The 23,154-nt window shown below is 50.0% G+C and overlaps 1 protein-coding gene across 6 annotated transcripts in view; it reads left to right on the top strand.

Annotated features, from left to right (window-relative positions):
* The window catches only part of MSI2 (musashi RNA binding protein 2), a 389,166-nt gene that overhangs the window by 233,157 nt on the left and 132,855 nt on the right, over positions 1 to 23,154 (top strand). For all 6 annotated transcript variants that reach the window (XM_073879573.1, XM_073879572.1, XM_073879574.1 and 3 more), the window contains exon 7: positions 12,310 to 12,358. In XM_073879573.1, coding sequence (XP_073735674.1) covers positions 12,310 to 12,358 — 49 coding nt within the window. The remainder of the gene's footprint in view (positions 1 to 12,309; positions 12,359 to 23,154) is intronic.

Below are 23,154 nucleotides of genomic sequence, written 5' to 3'. Positions count from 1 at the left end.
CTCCACCACTCCAACTCAGGCTGGACTCCTCTCTGTTTTTGGGTTTTTCCAGCTCCAGACACTTTACGATCTTCTCTGAACAAGAAGTAATTTCACCAATTATCTGAATCCTGTAGCCTGTTACCGCACTTGCACTTTGTTCTTGGCGGCGTTTGGTTAGCCATTATTTGAAGACACTTTGGGAACTTAAAAGTAACAAAGTAGGGTTCCTTTAAAAATAGTATGTAGTGCAGGCTTTCCTTAACTTGTTTATATTTCATAAAGTCTTTGGGTCAGGGCTGGTCCTGGGGGCGACTTCAGGGACCCTGGGGGGACCGAGGAGATTGGCTCTCAGGCTACCCAGTGGGGAAGCAGCAGGAGCTTCTTCAGATGCCTCAGCCCCGATAGGGAAGCTTTGGGATGGGTGGTCCTTGGTGCTCTGATTCAGGTGCCTGATGCCATGCGGTTCACAGGATTTTGCCGCCTGCCGAAATTGGGCTTCAGATCAGAGGGAGCTGCTATTTCAGGCATCTAAGTGCCACCGCGCTGAATTCAGGCCTGAGCAGCCGACCGAGGGGGTGGGGCAGAGACGCTCCGAGCCTTTGAAGCTCCAGAAAGGGTTCAAAAGAGCCTTGGAGAAGGGATTCCTGCACTGGGCGGGAAGTGGAGAAGTGACCTCTGGGTCACTTCTAACTCCCGAGTCTGTGATTCTGAGAGGAATGGAACCTCCCCACCAGTTCCCAACAGCCACTCCGGGGCTGGCTGAATTCCTCAGAATCGCAAGCCGGCAGAGAAGAAGGGCCTGAGCTTTAGGACACTGTAGTGACGTCCCTGTGACCTCTGGCCCATCGCCTCACCCCCCTCAGGTGCAGTCAGGGAGAGAGGTGGGGCTCTGGAATCTGCTGGACCCGTCTGCCTCCCATCGCAGTGGCAGGGGGCCGTGGGGGAGAGGAGGCACTGTGGCATGGGTTGTCTGAAAGGCCAAGGGTCACCCTAAACCCACATCCTTTTCATCCGTCCTCTGCAACTCTTTGTGCTAGGCAGACAGTAGAGCATTAGGAAATACTAGCTTAATGAATACATGTGTCACCTTGGCAAACCTCTCCCTCTCCCTCCATCCTCGCCAGCCATTCTGTCAAAGGGGACAGGCCGAGGGGCTCTGAAGCCCTGTCCTAGAGGGTCATGCACTCACAAGTTTCCTGCCCCAGACCCTGGCCTTTCCTAGGTACAGACAGGCCCCCTCCATCCCATTATCAAACCATGCCATTTACCCTCCCTGTTTTCCAGGCAGATAGGAGATGCACATGACCCAAGGGACTGAAAGCAGGTTTGGGACCTAGGCTTTCCAAGCCTGCAGATCTTCTTCCCCTCTCCCCAAGCGTATGACTACAGCTACGCTTGTCACCATTCAAGATTACATTGGCCACAGGAGATGTGGATGATTTTTCCATTTGGTCCTGATGTTTATTTCATGCCCATCAATATCAGCCCATATTAGGACAGATGAGGTGGTTATTTACAAGCTGTGCATTTTCACACTTGGTAATTATAAACCCTTCCCCTGTTCGGTCCGAGTCGTGGAGATCTATTTTGGCAATTAGCAGTTGAGTATTTGTTTAATGGGAATGCAAGAGAGTGTTCCGGCACATCAGTGCTCCACTAATGATTTGCCCGTCTCCTCCGGAGCTCGCAGGTTTGGGCCTTTTTCACGGTAGGTGAGGCCTGATGGGGAGTGGCAGGCGGGGGGACCTGGAAGCGTTAGGCAGCCTGCCTTCCTCTCTGCTCTGCTCCCTGTGCACACTGGCACGCACACAGGTACACACAGCCAGTGCTGCAAACAGGCCGTGCATTTCCAGAGCACAGCCGCCGCCACTTGAAGGCACCTCTCACAAGAGGCCGTTAGGCCAGATGCCATTTCCGTGGGACACCTGTCACGCCTGCCGGAACCAACTGCTTCTCCTGCAATTGCTCGTGCCCAGCCTCCCTTGCTGCCCTCTCCCACCAACTCCCTCCCTTCGCCGCCTCCCGTCTTGAGCCCTGGCTTGCCACCCCCCTGCCGCCAGCCCTCTGCCCCCCGCCCCAGCTGGTGCTGGACTCCCGGCTTCACCTGCTTCGCCCCAGTGAAGCCCCTGCCCCAACCACGCTTCACACAGGCTCTTGCTTTCCCTGCTCGGTTTTGAGAGGGGGCCTCCTGGGACTGCCCTCGCAAGGACATGCTGGTTCTGTGAGTGGCTGTCCCTCGGCCTGACCCGTTTGCAGGGTTGGAGTGTGTGCGTCTGCGTGCGTGCGTGAGCACGTGGGCATTAGTGCACACCAGGCCAGCTCTGCAAGGGGGTTGCCGGGGTGGGGCAGCGACAGCGGCTGTCCACAGTGTTCTGCCCGTTAGGTACTCCCTTGCCACCACTGGAGCCTTTGTAACCGTCCTGGGAAGCAGGACGCACAGCGTTCTCAGGGCCCAGGCACCCAAACTGAACTCCGGGACCCCTCTGCCAGTTCCAGCTCTGCCACCAGCTTACTCTGTGACCACGGAACAGTCCAGTGATCTGGGGGCTTTTCCGAGTTCGCCCATCTAAGAGGGACAGACCCCTCTTCGGCACTCCCTCCTCTTCTGAGGCCACCTGAGGGAGCATGTGTCTGTCTTTCTGGTTTACCTCATCGATACTCTTAACTTTCTGGTAGAGCTTTAAGGCAGTGTTTGCGTGTTCTTTCAGGAGCTCGTGACACTACCCTGAGCCCCAGGGACTCAAAAACTAGAACACCATTAAGGGAGACCAGTGGGAAGATGTAGGGACGCTTCTGGTTTTAAATCCTGGCTCCACCGGTTACTGCTCGTAGGATCCTCGGCAGGTCACCTAATCATAACTTCCTCACCTGTATAATGGGTATGATAATATCTCCCTCAGAGCCATTTTGATAATTAAATGAGCTTTGCATTTGCCTATTAAGCGCCATTAATGGTAGCTATTACAATAATCATTGTTTCTTGGGGGAAGGTGGAGGCATTTCATAACATAGAATCTGCTGTTCACTTGTGCACTGAGAACCTCTGAGCAGGAGGCTTTGCCTTTAGGTAAAGAAAATGTCTAATCTCCAGGAAAGCTGTTCAGAGGCCCCACACTCTTCAGTTCCCATGGACAAGTGTCCATTTGTTAAATTCGTACCTGCTGTCAGATCCACACTGGGGTGTGTTTTGTTTGCTAAGTTAAATGGGAAAATGGACTGAGCCCACAAGAATAAAAAGAAGTAAAAGTAGGGGGAAATAGAGCTGGTAAAAAAGAGTCTTGCCAACGGGGATAGAACCTTCTGGCCAAACTTGGGAGCCCTCTAGGAAGAGTTTAGGAAATGTACTTAATGCACTGAACTGGGTACCAGTAAAAACTGGATTAAGTGGCAAATTTTATGTTATGTATATTTTACTCCAGAAAAAAAAAAAAAAAGTTTAGGAGACACTCAGCAGACTCTCTTAGTCAGTTAAAGGCGTGGCCATGAGTTAAACTATTTCAGGTAGATGCAATCCAGAATTTTTGGACCCTTGGAATGGGGGGAAACGTGCTACAAACCTCCGAGTGCCTCGATGGTGGCAGACCCGCAGGGGAAAATGCACAGAGGTCAGGGGTTGCCGAGAAGCCTGTGTGCCTGTAGCAAGGGGGTGGCAAGAATCTGAGGCTGGTGGGCAGGCAGAGGCTGGTGGGGTGAGCTTCGGACTCCTGAGGCCAGCAGCTGAGTCCTGGGCCCAGCCCCTGGGACAGCCAGTGAGGAAATGGAGGACTCTGTTAGTCCCTGTCTCTGGGGATTGTGGAGAGGACCAAAGCAGTAAGAGTATTGGTGAGAATCTTGGGTGACGGTGGCAGAAGAGCAACGGTTTCATTAGGTTTTCTCCAGCCCTCTGTTCCGTTTTTGGCTATGCTGAGCTTCTTCCAGGACAGGGCTCTGACTTTCTTGTCCTAAGACCAAGACAGGGCAGGGAGAGCTCCCCGAAAGCAGTCCGTGACAAAGGAACTGCCTGCTCCTGACTTTTCTGGCAGGGGGTAGACCGCCAGTCTACAGGCAGCCAAAGCTCTGTTCGGTGCCCCTTTTCCTTAGGGCCCATTTATTTCTGGGACCCCTCGGCCCCGTTCCACCTCTGCCACCAGCTTGCTCTGTGACACACACACAGGCTGTGATTAAGGCTCAACTCAGCTGTATTTAGCCATTCAGAACAAGGATTCTCAGCTTTGGCTGCCCCTGGGATGGCTAGGGAGCTTTAAACACTCCTCTACCAGGCTCCCCCATCCAGAGATCTGATTTAACAGGGCGGGGTGTAGCCTCAGCAGCAGGGATTTTAAAAATTCTTCAGGTATGGGGTGCGCCCGGGTGGCTCAAATGGTTGAGCGTCTGCCTTCAGCTGGGGTCATGATCCTGGGGTCCTGAGATGGAGTCCCACATGAGGCCCCCTGCTCAGCGGGGAGCCTGCTTCTCCCTCTGCCTGCCACTACCCCTGCTTGTGCTCTCTCGCTCTCTCTGTCAAATAAAAGAAAGAAAAGTTGTTCAGGTGATCCTGGGGAGCAGTCAAGGTTAAAATTCAGCATAATGGGATCTTCCGGCCTGCCTCCTTCTCTTCCATCCTTTCTTTTGGGCAGTGCTTCAGACCAACCTCCCTCTTCACAAGGCCAGAGCGTACAGAAAAGTCTCATTTCAATAAACGAAGACACCGCGGCTAGGCTTGGGGGCGGGGCAGGTTTTGCTTCTGTCCGGCTGGTTGGAGGAGAAGTGGAGAGCATTGCCATCCCATGTCTTGAAACGGCCCCCAGTAGGACAACCTCCATCTCCAACTCCTCTGTCCTGGGCAGTCCTGCCTCCTCTACAAGTCTCCACTCTTGTGACTTCATCGCCTTGAGTTTATAGAGCATAATAAGGTCTGTTAAGCCCTATGCACTACGATATCATGGTGTCGCATTTATGGGCGTTTATTTAAACCAACTCTTGAAGTGTTTGAGTGGGAACAGGAAGCGAAATTCAAGGGCATTTGTTCTGGGGGAGTATGAAGAGCTGGGTTTCTTTTTTTTTTCCTTTCCTCTCCCTCCTGTGTCTGACCAGATAATTTAAGGATCATTTGAAGTGCCATTTCCTGCTTTGTTCTTGATATGTATGGCATGTGGGTGTACGTATTTGGATCCCAAGAGGAGTGGGAAGTTTCTCAGCGTGTGTTGGCCACAGCAGAGCTCTGGAACGTCCTGACAGAACAGAGTTTGTGAAAGACCAGTGGCGAATTTGATGCTCCTAGCTGTTGTCGTAGCGGGCTCTGTGGTCTGTTATAGCATTCTAGGCAGAGAGTCTTCACGAGTAGCTCTTAGGCGGCCATCTCATAGTTTCCTCCTCTTACAGATGAGAAACTTAAGGACAGAGAAGGGAGGTGACTTGTCCTCCGTAAGATCCCAGAGGAGCTGGATTACAACCTGGATCCTACCCATGCTTTGTACCACGCTGCCTGCCGCACTCTGCTGCCTCCCAGCATCTGCCGAGTTAGTACCAGTAACTCGATTCCCTTTAGGTTCCTCCTGGGGACAAGTTTTCTGCGTCCCCAAATCAGCATCACTCCCCTGCTGTGGTACTTGGGGAACCAAAGCTGCAGGCAGAAGAAACAGTGGTCTGAGGGCAGACTCTAGGCTCCCAAACTTTGGCCAACAGAGTTGACCAACAGAATTTTTGACCTCTCTTTCTTGGAGCTTCTTTGCTTTGTGACCTGAAAGGTTTCCTCTTCGGCCGTCACATGAGTTGGGCTGGGCTGGCTAAAGTCCCGCCTTTGGATATGGCCAGTACCAAATGGCTACTTCTAAATTCACCCAGCAAGAATGCCTGGCTCACAATGAACCTTTTGACTCATTATAAAGAGGGTTCGTTCATTCATTAAATGAATTAGGATTAGAGAGGCATCACCCACTGACTTGAGTGCTAATTATTGCTGATTTTCATGGTGCTCATTTAGTGAGGTACATGTTGCCAATTTCTCCTGGCACTTCTAGGATCCCTGTCTCCAACCTTGCTGCTGGGGTGAGATTTAGTAGTCCCTTGCCACCCTGATACCTGTATTCCACTTGGAATGTGTAACTTGACAGTTTCATACTCAGCCCATATTCCACATTTTACCTCCTTTCAGTTCTTTTCTTGCTTTTGTTCATTGTCTAGTATTCTTTGAGACTGCCTGTGTATCTTCCAGTAGGTTAAAATCTTAAAAAAAAAAAAAAAGGGACCATGTACAAATTACCTATTGCCACAAGAATGCTGTGTAACAAACAACCACAAAACCTCAGTGGCAGACAATAGCTGTTTCTTCCTTTCTTTTTTTTTTTTTAAGATTTTTTAAAAAATTTATTTATTTGACAGAGAGATAGAGAGCACAGTAGGCAGAGTGGCAGGGAGTGGGAGAGGGAGAAGCAGGCTCCCCACTGAGCAGGGAACCTGATGTGGGGCTCGATCCCGGGACCCTGGATCATGACCTGAGCCGAAGGCAGACCCTTAACCGACTGAGCCACCCAGGTATCCCAATAGCTGTTTATTTCACCTGTGTAGAGTCCACTGAGAGTGGTTCTGCTGATCTTGTCTGGGCTCACTTGAATGTTTTGGGGTTGACTATCCACCCATCTCGGCTGTCCTCGGCTTGGGCAGCTGAGGGGACTTGGCCCAGCTCCACATGTCTCTCATCCTCTAGCCGGCTAGCCCGGGCATGCCCTTCTCTTGGTGATGGCAGAGGTGCAAGAGAGAACAAGCAGAAACACGAAAACCCTCTCAAGGGCAGACCCAAAACAGGCATACCTCCACCTCATTTTGTTGACCATAAGAAGTCAAGTTCAGATACATGGGATGGAGAGATAGACTCTGCGTCTTTGGGGAGAGGAACTGCAAAATTACAGAATAAAGGGTGTGGGGCCATTAATGCCAACAGTCTACCAGGGACCAGTATAGTGTGCCTCTTATTTGTACGTAGGCCGATGCTCTGCAAATAGTGAGTGCTTGGTAAATATATGTCACATAAAAGTAAATAAAGTTAACATTAGCTCAGTTTTCTATTCAAGATCGAGTTGGCTGGATGAAGTTTATCTGTTAGAAGGAAGGTTTCTATCACCCTGGTAGAATCCAAATTTTTCTTGCACTGGGTGCAGGGACGGCTTGGTTGTCACGAAGGTGTCCCTCTTCTTGTCTTTTCCATCATAGGTTCTACTGTCATTATTTTCAGCGTCTTAGGATATACATGGATGAGAGACAAGGAACAAAGAGGGGAGGACTGTTGTCACACCGAATGTGGCAGCTGCCTCTGGAGAAGAAATTTGATTCCATGTACTGAGCACTGACGTGTGCAAAGAGCAAGAAGCAGCTGTGTCCAGTGTGTTTAACCTTTGTTCTTATTTCTCATAGAAAGTGGGGACCCCAGGCTGGCCACTGCATAAGTATTCCCCCAGGAGCTCTTTGGAAATGCAAGTGCCATAGCATCAGACACTCCAGGGGTGAGGTCTCAGGGACCTGTGTCATAACAAGCCAGGTGGTCCTGACGTGGAGGAAGTCTGAGGAGCCCTGCCCCTACCCCCATGGCCAATGGCATAACTTCGTGACTCTCAGATACGTTGTGTGCGTGATACACGCCTCTGAGGAGGTTATGGTGTGGTCTGAACCTAGAGATAGGCAGAAATACATGTTCAGAACTTGCTGGTGCTTAGACGAACAGGCAGGCATCCCCAGCCATCTTATTTAAAAGCTACTTTACCTTGCCTTTTTGTCCACAAAGATATACCACTAAGATGCCAGGCGGCACTTGAACCCACCCTAAGTTATTAAAAGGTACGTCTCAAGGTTGGAGTGAGCTCCTTCTCTCAAAACAGACCAAGCATGTGCCAGGGTGTGAGGCAAAGTATGCTGAGGTTCAGATATCTCCTCTCCTTCTCGATCCCTCCGGGGACACCCCTGCCCCAAGACCACTAGGCCCACGGGGCCCCACCTCTGGTACAAAGAAATATGTAAGCCTGGTAAGGGCACTGTCAACACAAAATAAATACCAGTGCTAGTCTTGAGGAGACACCTAACAAGAGTTAGTGGTGTTTTCTACTTGAGGTCAGAAAAATGCCTGTGTCCAGCCCCCAACTCTTTGTGTTCTGGCACCCCCAAATGAGGTCTGGGGTTCACATCGAAGTTGATGACTCCTCACAGCCAACTCATCTACCTGGGTTTCGTGTGTATGCACCTGTGTGTGTGTGTGTGCACACGCGTGTGTGCGTGTGTGTGAGAGAGAGAGAGACGGACGGACAGACAGAGACACAGTCATCAGTCTGCTCTCACTGGGGTTGAATACGGGTTACCTTGACTGTGCTCCTCATTCCCCCGTGCTGCAGACTCACACAAGCTGCTTCTGTTTGATTCACACAGAACCGTGAGAAACAGCCCCGTATGTGAGGCCGTGTTTTTCATTCTATTCAGTCTTTGTATATTCAGATTCTCCCAGTTTCAGCTCTTGCTGTTCTGCCAGATTTCCATTGCATTGATGGCTTCTCTGAATTAATAAGTGTTTTGCAATCGCTGAAAAGTTTTTCCCCACCACCGCCCCCCAGCACCGGGTCTTATCCATATTGATTTTTTCTTTCTTTCTCTTTCCTCTCTAGCTATTTCTCAGATGTTTTATTTTGTAAAGTGTTAATAGAATTTTTCTTTTGCCCTGACATTTTATCTATTCAGGAGGTCTCTGTGAGTCCCATTGTGCGAGCGGACTGTAGAGGAAGGAGCTCTATTCTTTACGACAATGGTTGCCCTAAAAAACATACACAGAACCTCCCTGTCGCTCCCCAGGGTGGAGTGAATGTTGGGAGGGTAGCGGCAGAAAATATTCAAACTTTGGAAGGGAAAGAGGGAGCCAATTACACCCTGTTGAGGGGTGGGGGTGGGGGGGCATTGAAAATACTTTTTTTTAATTAAAAATATTTATTTCCTAAGGGGATCTGAGTTTAGTACCAAAACATGGCCAACACAGAAGGGAGGCTGTTTTCCTTACTGTTAGGCACTTTTAGCTCCAAATAAGCACTTGGCAAACGTCTTAGAAAATGTGGAGATGGGTGTGAAACAGATGTCACGTTTACCTGCGCGACACCCACCCACCCGCACCACAGGCGTTGGAATTCTTATCAAGGCCCTGGGGTCTGAGTCTGTAGTACCATATGTTCGAGTGTGACTGCTCTGTGTGCAAACAAACCAGTTGATCTTCTGATGGTTTTGCTTGAGTAGTGCGCCGAGGCAGAGGGCTGTGGTGTGTGTGGCCCCCGCAGGTGCCTGGAGAGGACTATGGAGCCTGCCTGGCTGCAGAGGGGTCTGGTGAAGGCACCCCACCTCCACCCTGGTACCCGGCCGAGAGAGAGGAGCTCCCTGCTGGAGAGGCAGTCACCGTGCAAGGCCATTTTCCTCCCAGTCACTGACTTTAGAAATGGGGACCAGAAGGGGAAGGCCCCAGGAGCCCGTTTGTTCAGACTCGGTTGCTTAGCAACCAAGGGGGGCCCTGACTCCTGAAGGGATTTTTAAGCTAGGGCAGTGCCTTCGAGGTTTGCGAGGTTTGTGAGGTTTGTGTCTGGCTTGCCTGCCCCTCTTCCATTCTTACCTTGACATTGCTTTTCCCCCTGTTCTATTTGATAGCATCTAGAAAAATAGATTTGATTTGTCTGGAGGCAGCATTTTAAACCTGGTTTTATTGCTTTGGCCAGTGTCTTCCCCTCCATCAGAGATTGTAGTCTGGAAGGAGTGAAGGATGAATAGCCTATGATTCCCTTTCTCAGCTGGCTTAGCACAGGCCCCCAAACTCATTTGTGAGCCTTTGAGCTCCAATGAACAGTGCTCAGTCCCTCCCAACCACACACACACACACACACACACACACACACACACACACACACACAGTGAAATTGCTCCAAGCTCAGAGCCCTTTGGCTAGCGGCTTTGTCCAGGACCGCATGGGTTGAGTTGTAGTTTTACTGCCAGTCTTGGGCACAAAATGAATGAAGAGACCAGGCTGCTCACCTGGCCAAACTGAGTACCCTCCCCAGGTGAGTAGCTGATTGGCTAGGACAATATCTGCACTATAGATGGGTATTTTGGTATTTTGTCAAAGAATAAAGAATTGGATCGTAAGTACAAGAAATGGAATTCAAAGCCAAATCTGGTTTAGTGAGGGTGACTTTCTTGAGATCTGCATGGAAATTGAGTGTGGATCCTGAAATCTTATCGCTAGAAATACCCAGAAGGATTGCAGGATGCCTAGAAAGACTGAGGGAGGAAGAGGAAGAGAGACAGAGGATAGCTTTGGTGCTTTCTACTCTTTGTTTGTAAAGGTCCTAGCATGAATGTATTAGTCTGCTGGGGCAGCCATAACCGAGTACCACAGACTGGATGGTCAAACAACAAAAATTTATTTGCTCACTCTTGTGGACCCTGGAAGTCCAAGATCGGCAGGGTTGGTTTCTTCTGAACCCTCTCTCCTTGGTTTGCAGACAGCCACCTTCTCCCTGTGTGTCCTCACTGGTCTTCTCTCTATACCTGACCAGATCCAGATTCCCTCTGTGTATGAGGACCCCAGTCAGTACTGGATCAGGGCCCACTCTAATGACCTCATTCTAACTCAGTAACCTCTTTAAAGATCCTATCTCCAAATACAATCACATTCTCAGATACTGGGGGTTAAGATTCCAACATCCAAGTTTGGAGGGGGCACAGTTCAGCCCATAGCAATCAAGGCATTAAATTTCCATTATGTATACAACTGGAAAAAGTTTAAATATCCACAGAAGGATAACTGAGTAAGCAATGGTTTCTCACTCCGTGAAATATTATGCTGCAGTCAAGATAGTATTCACAATAGCTCACACCCATTAGGATAACTACTATAAAAAAAAAACCCAGAAAATAACAGGTGTTAGCCAGGATGTGGAAAAATTGGAACCTTTGTGCACTCTTGGTGGGAATGTAAAATGGTACAGCCACTGTGGAAAACAGGATGTCAGTTCCTCCAAAAATTAAAAGTAAAGTTACCATATGATCTAGCAATTTCATTTCTGGGTGTATACACAAAAAAAATTGAAAACAGGGACACAAGGAGATATGTGTACATTCATGTTTATTCACAATAGCTAAAACCGAGTATCCATCGATGGATCACTGAATAAGCAAAATGTAGTATATACGTGCAGTGGAATATGGATGAGTCTTGAGGACATTATGATAAGTGGAATAAGCCAGTCACAAAAAGACCAATACTGTGTGAGTCTATTTGTATGAAATACCATAGCCCCCCCTTATTCATGGCTTCAGTTACCCACAGTCATCTGCGGTCCCAATGCAAGTGATCCTCCTTCTGATGGATTATCAGATGATCCATAGCAGCCGAAGGCTATGTCACTTGCCTACGTCATTCACCTCGTTTCCTCTCATCATGTAGGGATCTTATCATCTCTCTTTGTCAGTAACTTTACAATGAGATATTTTGAGAGAGAAAGACCACATTCACATAACTTGTATTGTAGTTTATTGTTGTAATTGTTCTATTTCATTATTTGTTACTATTGCTAAATCTTCTACCGTGCCTAATGTATAAATTAAACTTTATCATAGGTATGTATGTCCAAGAAGAAACATGGTATATATTGGGTTGAGTACTCTCCGAAGTTTCAGGCAACCACTGGGGGTCTTGGAATGTCTGCCCTGGAGATGGGGGGACCTCAGTCACAATCATAGAGACAGCCGATAGGATGGTGGTTGCCAGGGGCTGGGGGGTACTAAGGGGATGGGTGGGGTTATTATTTGATGGGGTAGAGTTTCAGTTTTACAAGATGAAAAGAGTTCCAGACATGGATGGGTGGGGATGGTAGTTCAACATTACAAATGTACTCAGTACCGCCGAACTCTACACTTAAGAATGGTGAAGATGGAAATTTTTATATTAATGTGCATTTTACCATAATAAAAAAATTGGGAAGAAAACCAGATAATATTCACGACGTAGTCATCTGGGAATTATTTGCAATATTGTAATATTATATTAAAAAAAGAACAAGGGGAAAATTCCATTACAGTATGATTTAAACTATATTAAAATAGGCATACAGTGTATGTTTCCTAAAGGGAAATACATCAGATGTTAACTGTGGTTGTTCTGGGCGGGAAGATGGAAAGACAGTGATTTTTCTTTCTAATTTTTTGTGTTTTCAAATAAATTTTAATGAGCACCTATGACTTTGATAGTGGAAACCACCCTCCCCCAGCAGCATATAGCATTTCATATGTTTTGTCAAAATTCCTAAAGCAGACTCCCTTCTGTTTCTTTTGCAGGTGGAGGACGCAATGCTGATGTTTGACAAGACGACTAACAGGCACAGAGGTACGATCCCCAACCGAAGAAGTTTGCCCCTTCTGTTAGTTGCCCAGCTGTTGAACATCTGTATTCATGAGGGCCACCACAGCACGAAGAGTCCAGATCCTGGACAGTTAAAAATCAGCCACACCCAACCCGTGTTCCGACATCCCTTTCTGATCCGGGCTTTCTTAGTCTTCGGTAGACCCAAGCACTAAGGAATCCAAGTGGAAATTATTCATAGCAATTACTCGGCTGAGCTTTCAATTTGCATTGAAGGAGGTGGTTTGCAAGTATACTGTCAGTCTGACGAGTCAGAAAAGAAAAAAAATACCCTCGTTGGAGGTCTATTCAACGTGTCCGGGGATTGCAGACGCGGCAGCGCCCATTTGCACGTCTGGAATGTTGAGAGGGCTCCACACTTACTCATTTTTTCTCCTGTGTCCTTCCTGTCCTATCCGTGTTTTAGAAAACAGGTCTCAACTTGGGGGTCTGTGAACCCCTGAAATGACACAAACTGTTTATGTTTGCGTTTTCTTGGGAGACGTTCCTAGCTTTGAACAGATTGTCAGAGGGGTGGGTTTCTGACCTCCATACCTCCCCTCCCCAGGAAAGGAACACGTTGAAATTACTGCTTTAAGCAGAAAATTGGACGAATCTAGAAAATCCTCCTAGAGGAAGTAGAGTCCAAGGTTATGGCTTGGCGTTCCATCTCCTGTTCTCCGGAAGCTCCTGGTTTCTGGGGCTCCTATGAACAGGGCGCTAAGGAGCCGCGATTCGGAAGGGAGGTGGCAGGAAGCAGCATTCTTGAGAGGAGCCAGAGGGAGCGGTGGTTCCTTGCCACTTGGATTGCATTTAGATGTTTCTTGTGTTGTTTACATTCTTGCTGTCACCTGTGATTAGAAGCACTGACTGTATGCCTCTCCTGTTGGGAGCAGGCAGGCTGAGTGAAAGGGAGGACGAGGGTTGGGGCGGCGGGGGGGGGGGGGGGGGGGGGGGGCTGTCCTGAGTGTGCCTGGCAGTCCGGCTTCCCGGGTGTCCATCCACAGCATCCTCAGAGGGGAGGGTGGAAAACTGGGGCATGGATGTTGGGATATGTTGGGATATGTTGGGAAGGGATGGGGAGGGGTGGAAGGTGAGGAGTAGGGGAAGGAGAGGGAAGAAAAGAAGAGCTTACGGGTGTGGAATGATTGCTTTGTCCTCTGCGTTGCTCAGCATCCTGAGAGCCGAGAGAGCGGGAGGGGAACAGGGTGCGGAGAGGGGCAATTTGTGATTATTCTCTGCCATCATCCTTAGAGGGTGTGTGTTGGGGGGGGGGGTGTCCGAGCACTGCTTTCCTGTGCATGGTCTGATCTGACCTTCACAGCAGCCCTGTGACTTTGGGAGAATCACTTAACTTGTTTATCTTGTTGATCTCAGTTTATTCATCTGTGAAATGGGGATAGTGGTGCCTAGTTTAGCTTTTATCATTATTGTCTTCACTGTCATCATCTGAGGTGACCGAAGCTCAGAGGGGGTATGGGACACACCCCAGGTCAGAGCAGGGGCTCATCCCTAGGACTGCTGATTTCAAATTCTGCTCCTTCTCTGTGGTCTCCACGTGGGGACGGGCTTGTTAAGAAAAGCATTCTCATCCATTTGTTTTCAGGGTGGGCGAGGCCCAGCTGAGTGTGGCATTGGTGTTCCGTGCTAGAATTCATGCTCCTGGAAGAGTCCTGAGTGGCTTCTAGGCTGTGTAGCCTTATCACTCTTTTTTTGAATATGTACCAATAAAGGGATTTCTGATCCGCTCCAGATCAGGCCCTGTTTTGGAGGGGATGAAAAATCATCTCGTGCAGCCCTCACAGCCATGCCTAGAAGTAGGCATGGCATCTGGGGGGCCTGAGAGGGCTGGTGACTTTCCGTGTCACATTATTCAACTAGTAACAGACACAGGCAGGTTCACACTGAGGGTGTTGGGCCCTCCGGGCATAGCCGCAGAGGAGAGGGCCAGGGAAGGTTCTCCCTTATTTCTAACCCAAAGGCTTCCTGCTATGGGTGGTGCCTCTTCCCTTTCTCCAGGGCGCTGGGTGTGGTGATGGGGTGAGGTCCCTCTGTGACTCCTGTCGTGAGGTGGAGGGAGGTCCCTTTTACAGCCCTGTGCTCAAGAGTGGCTCCAAGGATGGCACTGCTCGCTCGCCCGAGTCAGGACTTCTGGGGGGCGCTGGCAGGAAGGAGGCTGGGCACAGCCCCGGGCGCAGGCTCCGTCCTGCCCCCAGTCAAGGCAGGGCCTGCCCAAGCACCCTCCTGCCCTGCCAGAGGGTAAGATTCCTGTCGCGGATGTAGGACTTGAATAATTTGTGGAACCAGAACAAGGGGAAAAATGGGGCCTCTTAGTAAAAAATCATTAGGAATTTCAAGGTGACAACAGAGCATTGAACTCAGAGTGGAGCCCTTCTGAGCACGGGGAGCTGGCCTGAGGGGGTGTAGCCCGGGGGTGGGGGTGGGGAGAAGGCAGGAGGGAAGGTGTGCCAGGAAGTTTCAACAAGGAGGCCCTGACATCCTCCTCCCCCTTTCCTCCTGTACAGAAACCTGCTCCCCGGTGTTCTTTCTGTGTAGGTCGGAGCTTTGCCCCCACCCACCCCATTTTCCAGCCCCTCTAAATAGCTGAGAGTTTCTCTTTGAACTGGGTGCTAATGCTGGGGTAATGCTTAAGTGGTTCAGAGCATTTAGGAGGGGAAAGAATTTAAAAAAAAAAAAAAAAAGGACCATGTCACCACAGAAGCACAAATCCTCCATATGGAACAGTGGGGCCCCCATCCCTGGCCTGATGGAATGTGCATTTGGAATCAGGTGATAAGCACAAGAAAAGAAAATCCTCCCGGCAGCCACCTTGCCCCAACCTTACCTTCACCTCCTTAAGCTTCCCGTTTCCCATTATCTTATCAGGAAGAAAGTGCTGCAGTAGCAGAAGTTAAAGACACCTCTCAGGCTGGCAGAGCCACCAGCTTTCTTTTTAAAGAGGTGCACACCGTTAACCCCGTGTGCCGCGACGGTGCTTGCCCAGCACCCACGCGCCTAACTCCGACTTCTCTAGCCACCGTGAGCCAGAGGTCAGGGCTGAGCATCCACTCCTCGCCCCACAGTGGCTACGCCCTGCCCCTGCCCCCCACCCCCCGCCGTTAGTCCTGTAGGGACAGCGTGGCCCTCAGTTATATCTGTTCGCAGAAACGACAGCCTGTATTTCTTTCCCTCTTACATCTGTACTTGGACCTCACTCCCGCCCTGGGAAAGAATCCAGGGGAACAGGAGACAATGAGCCCTCCCAGGATGTACGTCCTCCCCCGTGGAAGCAAGAAGAAGGTCGTTCAGCATGGGACCCACACAGAGGTGTGGAGTCTTCCCCCACTCTCCGCTTAGAGCAGACCTCTAAGCTCCCACTGTCCCCTTGATACCTGACTGGGGCACATTTCCTAACCTCTCTGACACCTCAGGTTCGTCCTCTGCAAAATGGGGGAGCTGGGGTTGATGAGCTCCAGGACCTGAAGTATGTTTCTGGCTTTCAGCCTTTCAACTGAGGGAGTGTCCAAGATTAAGTCCTTTTTCATTTTTGTTTTTTTAGCTAGGAGAGGGAGGTGAGGGGTTGTCTTTGGGTCCCCTGAGATGAAGATGAGCACGCAGGGGTGCCCTCAGGGGGCAGCGAGCAGAGGGAGAAGCTGATCTGTGAGGCCCTGGGAATTCTGAAGCTAGGGCTGGCCCCAGCGGGGTGAAAGGGCTGACCTTACACCTGATGTTGATCCCTCACAGGATGCGGCCCATCCTGGGAAGCACGTGTGACCTTGGGCTTGCCCTGAGGACATCCTGGAGGGAACAGACAGCTGGGGGCCATCCTCCAAGAGCACTCCCAGCAGATCCTGAAGGGGGGGATCTGGGGAATCTGTGGTTGGTCCAGTGGGTTCTGTGTTACCCCGGCCATGTTAACATTCTTGGTAGAAACAGCCGGTGCTTCCCGAACAATTCTATACCCCGTGCTTAGCACGGCGCCTACACATACTGTTGAATCTTTATGAAGGTCAGAGGTGAGCCCAGCTGCCCAGAATCCCTAGATGGATGTAAACCCAGCCTGTTTGACCCAGAGCTCTTGCTCTCAGCTGCTGTGCAAGCACACTGCAAGGCCGTGGTTTACAGCAGGGGATTTGGTGATTTTAACTCGTGAGCACCTCCTTCTTATTGGTGCTTCTCCACCTACCCTTCCTGCTGGACTGTGATGCACCTCCATTTCAGACGGAGAAACCGAGGCATGTAGAGTTTTGGATGGCCACTTAGCAGGTTCCTGCAGCCAGGTAGGAGCTGAGTGGCGGATAAAAGCTGGGGCCTTCCATGAGATTCTTTGTGCCCAAGGGGAGAGAAAGAAGGTGGCTTTCCAATTTTCTCAGAGTCATTTCATTTGCTCTCTAAAAGCTGTTAGAGGTGGTCTGAAAAATATTGGGCTGATCATCAAAGGATTTAATCACTAGGGGAAAGTTTGTTGCTTTATCCTTGCAAAACTCAGATAAGATCTGAAATTCAGCATTAGGTATTGATCCCAGAGTAGGGCTGGTGAGGAGGGGCTGGAGGGAAGACACTACAAAGTGCTGTCCTTTCCAGTTCACCCTTTGGGAGGCATAGGGCTGAGGGGTGAGCCAGAGAGAGGGAGGGAGGGTGGCATGGTTTGGATCTGTCCCACTGTCCCTGCATCGGCCCTGCTTGAGAAAGTGGAGGGACGTGGGGTTGGGGGTTGCTGAAATATATCTCATGTTCACCTCCTCATCGGGGAAGGGAGCCCCCACCGCGAGTGTCAATCCAGGGGAGGCTCAGCTGTCTCTCTCTCTGACCTCAGGCCTCTAGATTCATGAGCCTCGTGCTGCCAGTCCCTCCACGTCTGGCCCATCAGGGGAGAGCTGGGTGGCTGGGGGCCCAGTGGAAAATGAGTCAGCCCTGATGAAGGTCAGCTGGAGAGGGAATTCGTACAGAGGAGAGACTCGGAGATGGGCCTTCTTACCTCCCGTCTTCCACTCCCCAGCAGGCCTGTTTGCTCCAGAACGTTGCCAGAGGCAAAGGGACGGAGACCGGGAGAGGACGGTAAAGCTCAGTGTGTTGGAGGACTCCTCTTGCTACTGTTAAGGGTCGCTTGTTAAGTGCAATGCTCATGGCTTTGGAGAGGGCAGGGGTTCTGAGACAGTCATTGGCTCCCCAACGGGCCCCTCCACTGTACTGACCGCAGCCTGGATGGTTTCGTGACCCTCCAGGAGCACTGTCACCAGCAGGCCCCCTACACGGAGGGCCCTCTGCCAGGGTGGCTGTGCCCTTCCAGGAGCCACGGGGCTGGAAGGGCACCTGCTGGGCCCATGTGGCCAGAGGGAGGAGCTTTCTGCAGGCTCCCCTCCACGAGGTGGGGCTGACGGAGCTCTGCTTCTCTCTCGAAGCTTGCCTGGTGTCTCCGTCCCAAAAAGCAGTTGGCTGAAGTTGAAGGTCTCCGTAATTTGTGTAATCAGTTTATTTATTAAAATGGTGCCAGTAAGAGGTCGCTGAAACTGTGATAGAAGATAATGCTTTTCTAAGGAGGAAAAACGGCCCTTAACGTCCTGACTACCTGCCAGACAATCACTTTTTGAAATTGACCTCTGAAGTCCAGACTGACTGTTTTATGTATGCTAGACATGATTCAGGATCACCCTGTAATTATTTGTTCATCGGGGTCTTCTCACCAGAGCTGGGGGTCGGGGGCAGGGTGCGGAATGTAAAAGGAGTTTCACAAAGGTGTAAACTAAATGAAAAATGAAAAGGCATTGCTTGCTTCGTAGGTGTGGGATGTCAAAGATAATGTATGTGTGTGTTTTTCCTAATGGGAATCTAGCATTCTGACCTTACCTGGGAAAGGTTGAAACTCTCTGGCCCGTAGCTGGGACTTTGTGGGATGGAGGAAGAAGTCCCTCTGGGTGGGAGAGGGTTGTTGGACGGGGTAGGAAGGGCGGCAGGGATTCCTGGAGTCACTACTGGTGAGGACAGTTGGTGATGTGGCTCAAGGGCCTCCGTGCCCACACTGGAATCCAGCTGCTGCAGTCATGCCTTTGCATGGTCCCCACCTCTCAAATCTGCCTCTCGTCCCCTGTGCACGCTGCCGATAGCATTGGGCACCCATCATGTGCCACCCCAAGTCTGAGATGTATCAAGGGGTTTCTTGGAAACCTATAAATAAGTAGCTTGATCATGATTAGTACTGATCCCAATTTTGCACCTGCAGCCAGTCTGTTAATAGGGCCATGAACACCATCCAAGGGTCTTGGCTGCACAGAACTTTCAGTCCAGTCCGTAGGATGATGTGGCCACCAAGCATGGCACTTGGGCTCTTTAATGAAGTAAAGGGTCTCGATCGGGTCAGATGATAATCTTCTCTTCCTACAATGGACCATATTAGTGTGGGACAACTGCTTAGGAAAGATACTGATAAACCAGGACTCTAGGAGAGAGTGTTCAGAATGGGGTAGCAACTCAGTATGATTGTGCTCCTCCCGTGCACCCCAGGTAGAAGGGACATGGGGAGCGGGCCAAGGGCAACCACTGTGGTTGTGATGTGGATGTTAATTGCTGCCTTTGGGTACTTGGAGAGATTCTGTAGGAACACAGTTACGTGCATTCTTGAAGTTGGGCACGCTTTAGTTAGAATGTGGAAGAACTGCCAAGTCCTACGGTGGTATAAATGGACTTCCACGTACCTCTCCACTAGATGCTCGGAACCCAGGGTGTGGGGCTCCTAGCTGGGCTCATTCTAAAGCCAGGGCTGTGTAAGGGGGGGTGAGCAGGCTTCTATGTGCCCACCATGAGGGGTGCAACCCAGAGTCTTCACTCCCTTGTAGGGCCTTGCCCCGGGGCTGTGCCACTTTATTAACCCCCACCCCACCCCCAGCCAATAGCACATTTCCCTCAAGGCCTGACCTGTCACCTGAGCCATCTCAGGACCTCCTCCAGTCTACCAGGGATGTGCAGCAATGGAGGGTGGAAGGGGGGGAGCGGGGTACAGAGCTGCAGCCCGCACCCTGAGCCATCTTTCAGAGACCAGCCCCTGGAGCTGTCTGCACATTTATTTTCTCCTTAAATAAACACCATTAGCCTTCCCGAGAAATTGGTGCAAACATGACCTCACAAATAACCAATTAAAAGGGCAGGGTTGAAGGGGAATGCGCATTTGAAAACATGCAGAGGAGGCCATTAAAGATTCCCGTAGATACCCCAGCCCTGGCAACATTGATCTGAGACCTTAATTTTATTTCTGACAGGAAAGCAAGGAGAGTGCTTTAATTTTTTTTTTCCCCTGAGCTAACTAAGTTCCGGAAGCGCCCATTCCGGCGCTGTCTCTTGAGATATTAATCAACACAGTAGCTTGGTTTCTGTTCACCTGCTTTTCTTTGTAGACGGGAGGAGTACAAAGCCCTCGACTCCCTAGCAACGGGGCTGGGGGGACGGGGTGCCCTGCGCCAGAGGGAGCCTGTGTCGCCGGGGGGATCTGGCACCCTGGATGCACTGCATTTTCTGGAGCTGGAGTATAAATCTGAAACTTCTTTCCTTTGGAATAAAAGCCCTGGCACGAAAAGGGTGGTGAGCTAATAGGTCTTCCTGCCTCCCTCCTGGCTGAGGCCCACGGAAGCAGAAAGGGAGTGGGCCCAGGGTCAGCAACTTCATTGACCCAGAAATGTTTTTTTGTGGAGAGGGACAATGAGGCTTTTGTTGGGCCCTGTTCCCATAGAGGCCCGGGCTCAGACTCTCACGACACGTTGGAAGATCTCCGTGAGGGCAGGGTGTGGAGGCCTTCAGCGTGGCGACTTGATTAAAAGCACCCCCCTTCTTAGCACCACGGCGCTGCTAGGGGCCCAGGAACCAGAAGCCGGGGTGGCTGCCTCCCTCGGGGACCCAAGGTTCCCCGGGGAGCCTCATTGCTGTGCAGCTCTGGACTTGAGCTTCTGTTCGGAGCCTCGCCGAGCAGAGGCCATGCGCTAGGCCATCTGCATCTCTGTGTGGGCACGGTGTACTTCTAGACCCGGAGTTTTGCAGGCCATCCCAGCTTCCCACCGGTGTGATCTTGGGCAAGTTACCGAAGAGCTTTGAGCCCGTTTGGCTCCCTGGTGGGGCTAATGCACTCCCTCCATATGAGTTATTAAGTGCCCACCATGAGCGGGCCTCGGTTCTTGCCTTTCCCCCTTAAGGAAGACCATTGGTTTAACTTCTTGAGGCAAACGGACTACAGTCTGTGTTTGAATTTGTAAGACCCTAATCTTTAAAATAATCTTCCCCTCCCCTTCCCACACAAAACATACCCTTGCGTGTGCATAGACTGTTTCTGAAAGGGTCCCCACAGAACTGGTCAGACAGTGTTAGAACGGCATAGTGGGTAAGAGCACATGCTTTAGAGTCAGGCAGCGGGTGTTTGAATCCAAGCTCTGCGACATAATAGCTGTGTGACCATGGGCAAGTTACTTACCCTCTCTGTGAGTCAGATTCCTCATTTGTAAAATAGGAATGATGACCGCGGGTTAGCCTGAGTCTTACAGCAGTTAATTAGTGTAAGGGACTTGGAACAGTCTCTGGCCACAGTGAGCACCTGAATGTGTTTTATGCGCAGGCCTATACATTCACAGATGCAAATATATATAAATAAAAAGCAGCCTTCGCTTCTGGGGAAGAGGATTAAGTGCCCAGAGGTACAAAGATAAGGAAAAACATTTTATTGTATACTTATTTACCTTTTGAATTTTTGTACCATGTGCATTTATTACCTGTTCATTTACTTTTTTAGTGTAAGCTTTTAAAATTCATTCTAATTTGAATTGTAAATGCAGTGATACAACAACATGAGAGAGAGTTCTCAAAAGAAAAAAATTCACCTCATCCCAGCTCCCTAACACGGTAACTGTTGTCACTTCTACCTTGTTCCTGACATCTGCGTAAATGTTTTAAAACTTGGTTGTAATGATGGGGCTGGTACAACGTGTGGTATCTCCTGCTTGGTTGAATGAGGTGTGGGCCCTGGCTCATCGGAGTTTTCTCTCTTGCCAGGGAGAGGGGCCAGGTTAGTCCGGAACAATAACATTTGATTAAATGCAGCCGAGGATCTTTTTACCTCTGACTTGCCTTTTTCTTTCCATAAACAGAGAGTCAGATAGATAGATGAAGATTTTCTTAGTAGTTTCTGCTCCTCCCAGACAATGTGCTATTAATAGAATAGCCAGCCTGGTCCCCGTCTGCAAAGAAACATGGTTTGCTTGAGTTTATCTCAGACCAGAGGGGAGAGAGGTCAAATGGGAGACCCTCCATTCCAGAAGTTCAGAGTGCTTTTTATTTTTTTTTTTTAAGATTTTATTTATTTATTTGACAGAGAGAGAGCACAAGTAGGCAGAGAGGCAGGCAGAGAGAGAGGGAGAAGCAGACTCTCCACTGAGCAGGGAGCCCAATTCAGGGCTCGATCCCAGGACCCCGGGATCATGACCTAAGCCAAAGGCAGACGCTTAACCAACTGAGCCACCTAGGCGCCCGTCAAAGTGCTTTGTAAAGAAAAAAGTTAAAAGCATTTTCCTAACCAAGTTATGATTAATAAACATGTGGGAACCTTACATAATATGGCAAATACAGAATCCCCCTTGTGTCCCTGTTGCTTAAAGCTTAAAAGGCCCAGCAAGTACCTAGGAAATGAAGGTAGTGAGGTGCCACGTGGCAAAGGGGTGAGAGCTTGGGTCTCAGGTCACACTGTTGGGTGCCCAAGTCTCAGCACTACCCCCAGTCAGCTGTGCGACCTTGGGCACGTTAGTAAGCTTCTCTGACCCTCAGTTTTCTCCTCTGTTAAATGGGTACTGTTATTAACTCACAGACTAATGAGGTGTGAGGTAATTCATCTGTGTGAAACATCTACTGCTTAGGAGACCATCTGTAAATGTTAGCGTTATTACTCTAACGCTCCTGTTATTTTGCTGTGACTACTCTTACTGTTGTTTGGGGAAGGCCAAGGCTCGCTGATTAGAGAAAATGTTAACACTCCAGAGGGCTGCGTGCAGATGCCATCAGGTTTGCCAGGATGGGAGAATAGTGTGGGTTGAATTGTATCCCCCTCTCCCCAAAGGGGGAGTCTCAACCCCTCTTAGTTCAGAATGTGACCTTACTTGGAAATAGAGTCTTTGCAAAGGTAATCAAGATGAGGCCATTCTGGGTCAGGTTCATCCCATGACTAGAATCCTAAGAGGGAAGACACGTGAAGACGGATACTCAGGGGGAAGTGTCATGGGACCATGAGAGCAGGACTGGGCATGATGCAGCCGTCAGCCCAGGATTGCTGGCAACACCACAAGCCAAGGGCTCGGGACAGATTTTCTCCTGGAGCCTTTGGGAGAATGTGGCCCCACCAACATCTTGATGTCAGGCTTCTAGCTTCCAGAACTGTGAGACACTCAACTTTGTTGTTTTCCGCACCCCCAGTTTGTGGCACACTGTTACAGCCGCCCTGGGGAGGGCGCAGAGGGTAGAGCCCCACTTTCTGCGGGACAGGTGCCCCTGCTCCAGGGCCGCCATGGCCGTGTGCGTCCCCGCCACGTCATGCTGTTCCCTCGGCAAAGCTATGTGCGGGAGAAATCCGAGAACACGGCCCCCAAATCCTGACATCGTTCGTGGCTTGCCCAGGTTGAATTTAGTCAAAGACCGTGAAATTGACCTTTGGGTGTTACATATATTTTTCAGTAGAAACATTCGAAGAATTCTGAGATTTCATTTTTAATCTAGTCATCTTCAGAGCTCGGTCATTTCTTTGGAAGCCAAAGAATACG

The sequence above is a fragment of the Callorhinus ursinus genome, unplaced genomic scaffold (genome assembly GCF_003265705.2).
Source record: "Callorhinus ursinus isolate GAN/ISIS: 27379988/994484 unplaced genomic scaffold, GSC_fseal_2.0 scaffold34, whole genome shotgun sequence".
Lineage (NCBI taxonomy): Eukaryota > Metazoa > Chordata > Mammalia > Carnivora > Otariidae > Callorhinus > Callorhinus ursinus.
The sequence above is the reverse complement of the archived record's forward strand: the minus strand, read 5'-3'. Positions and strand labels throughout refer to the sequence as shown.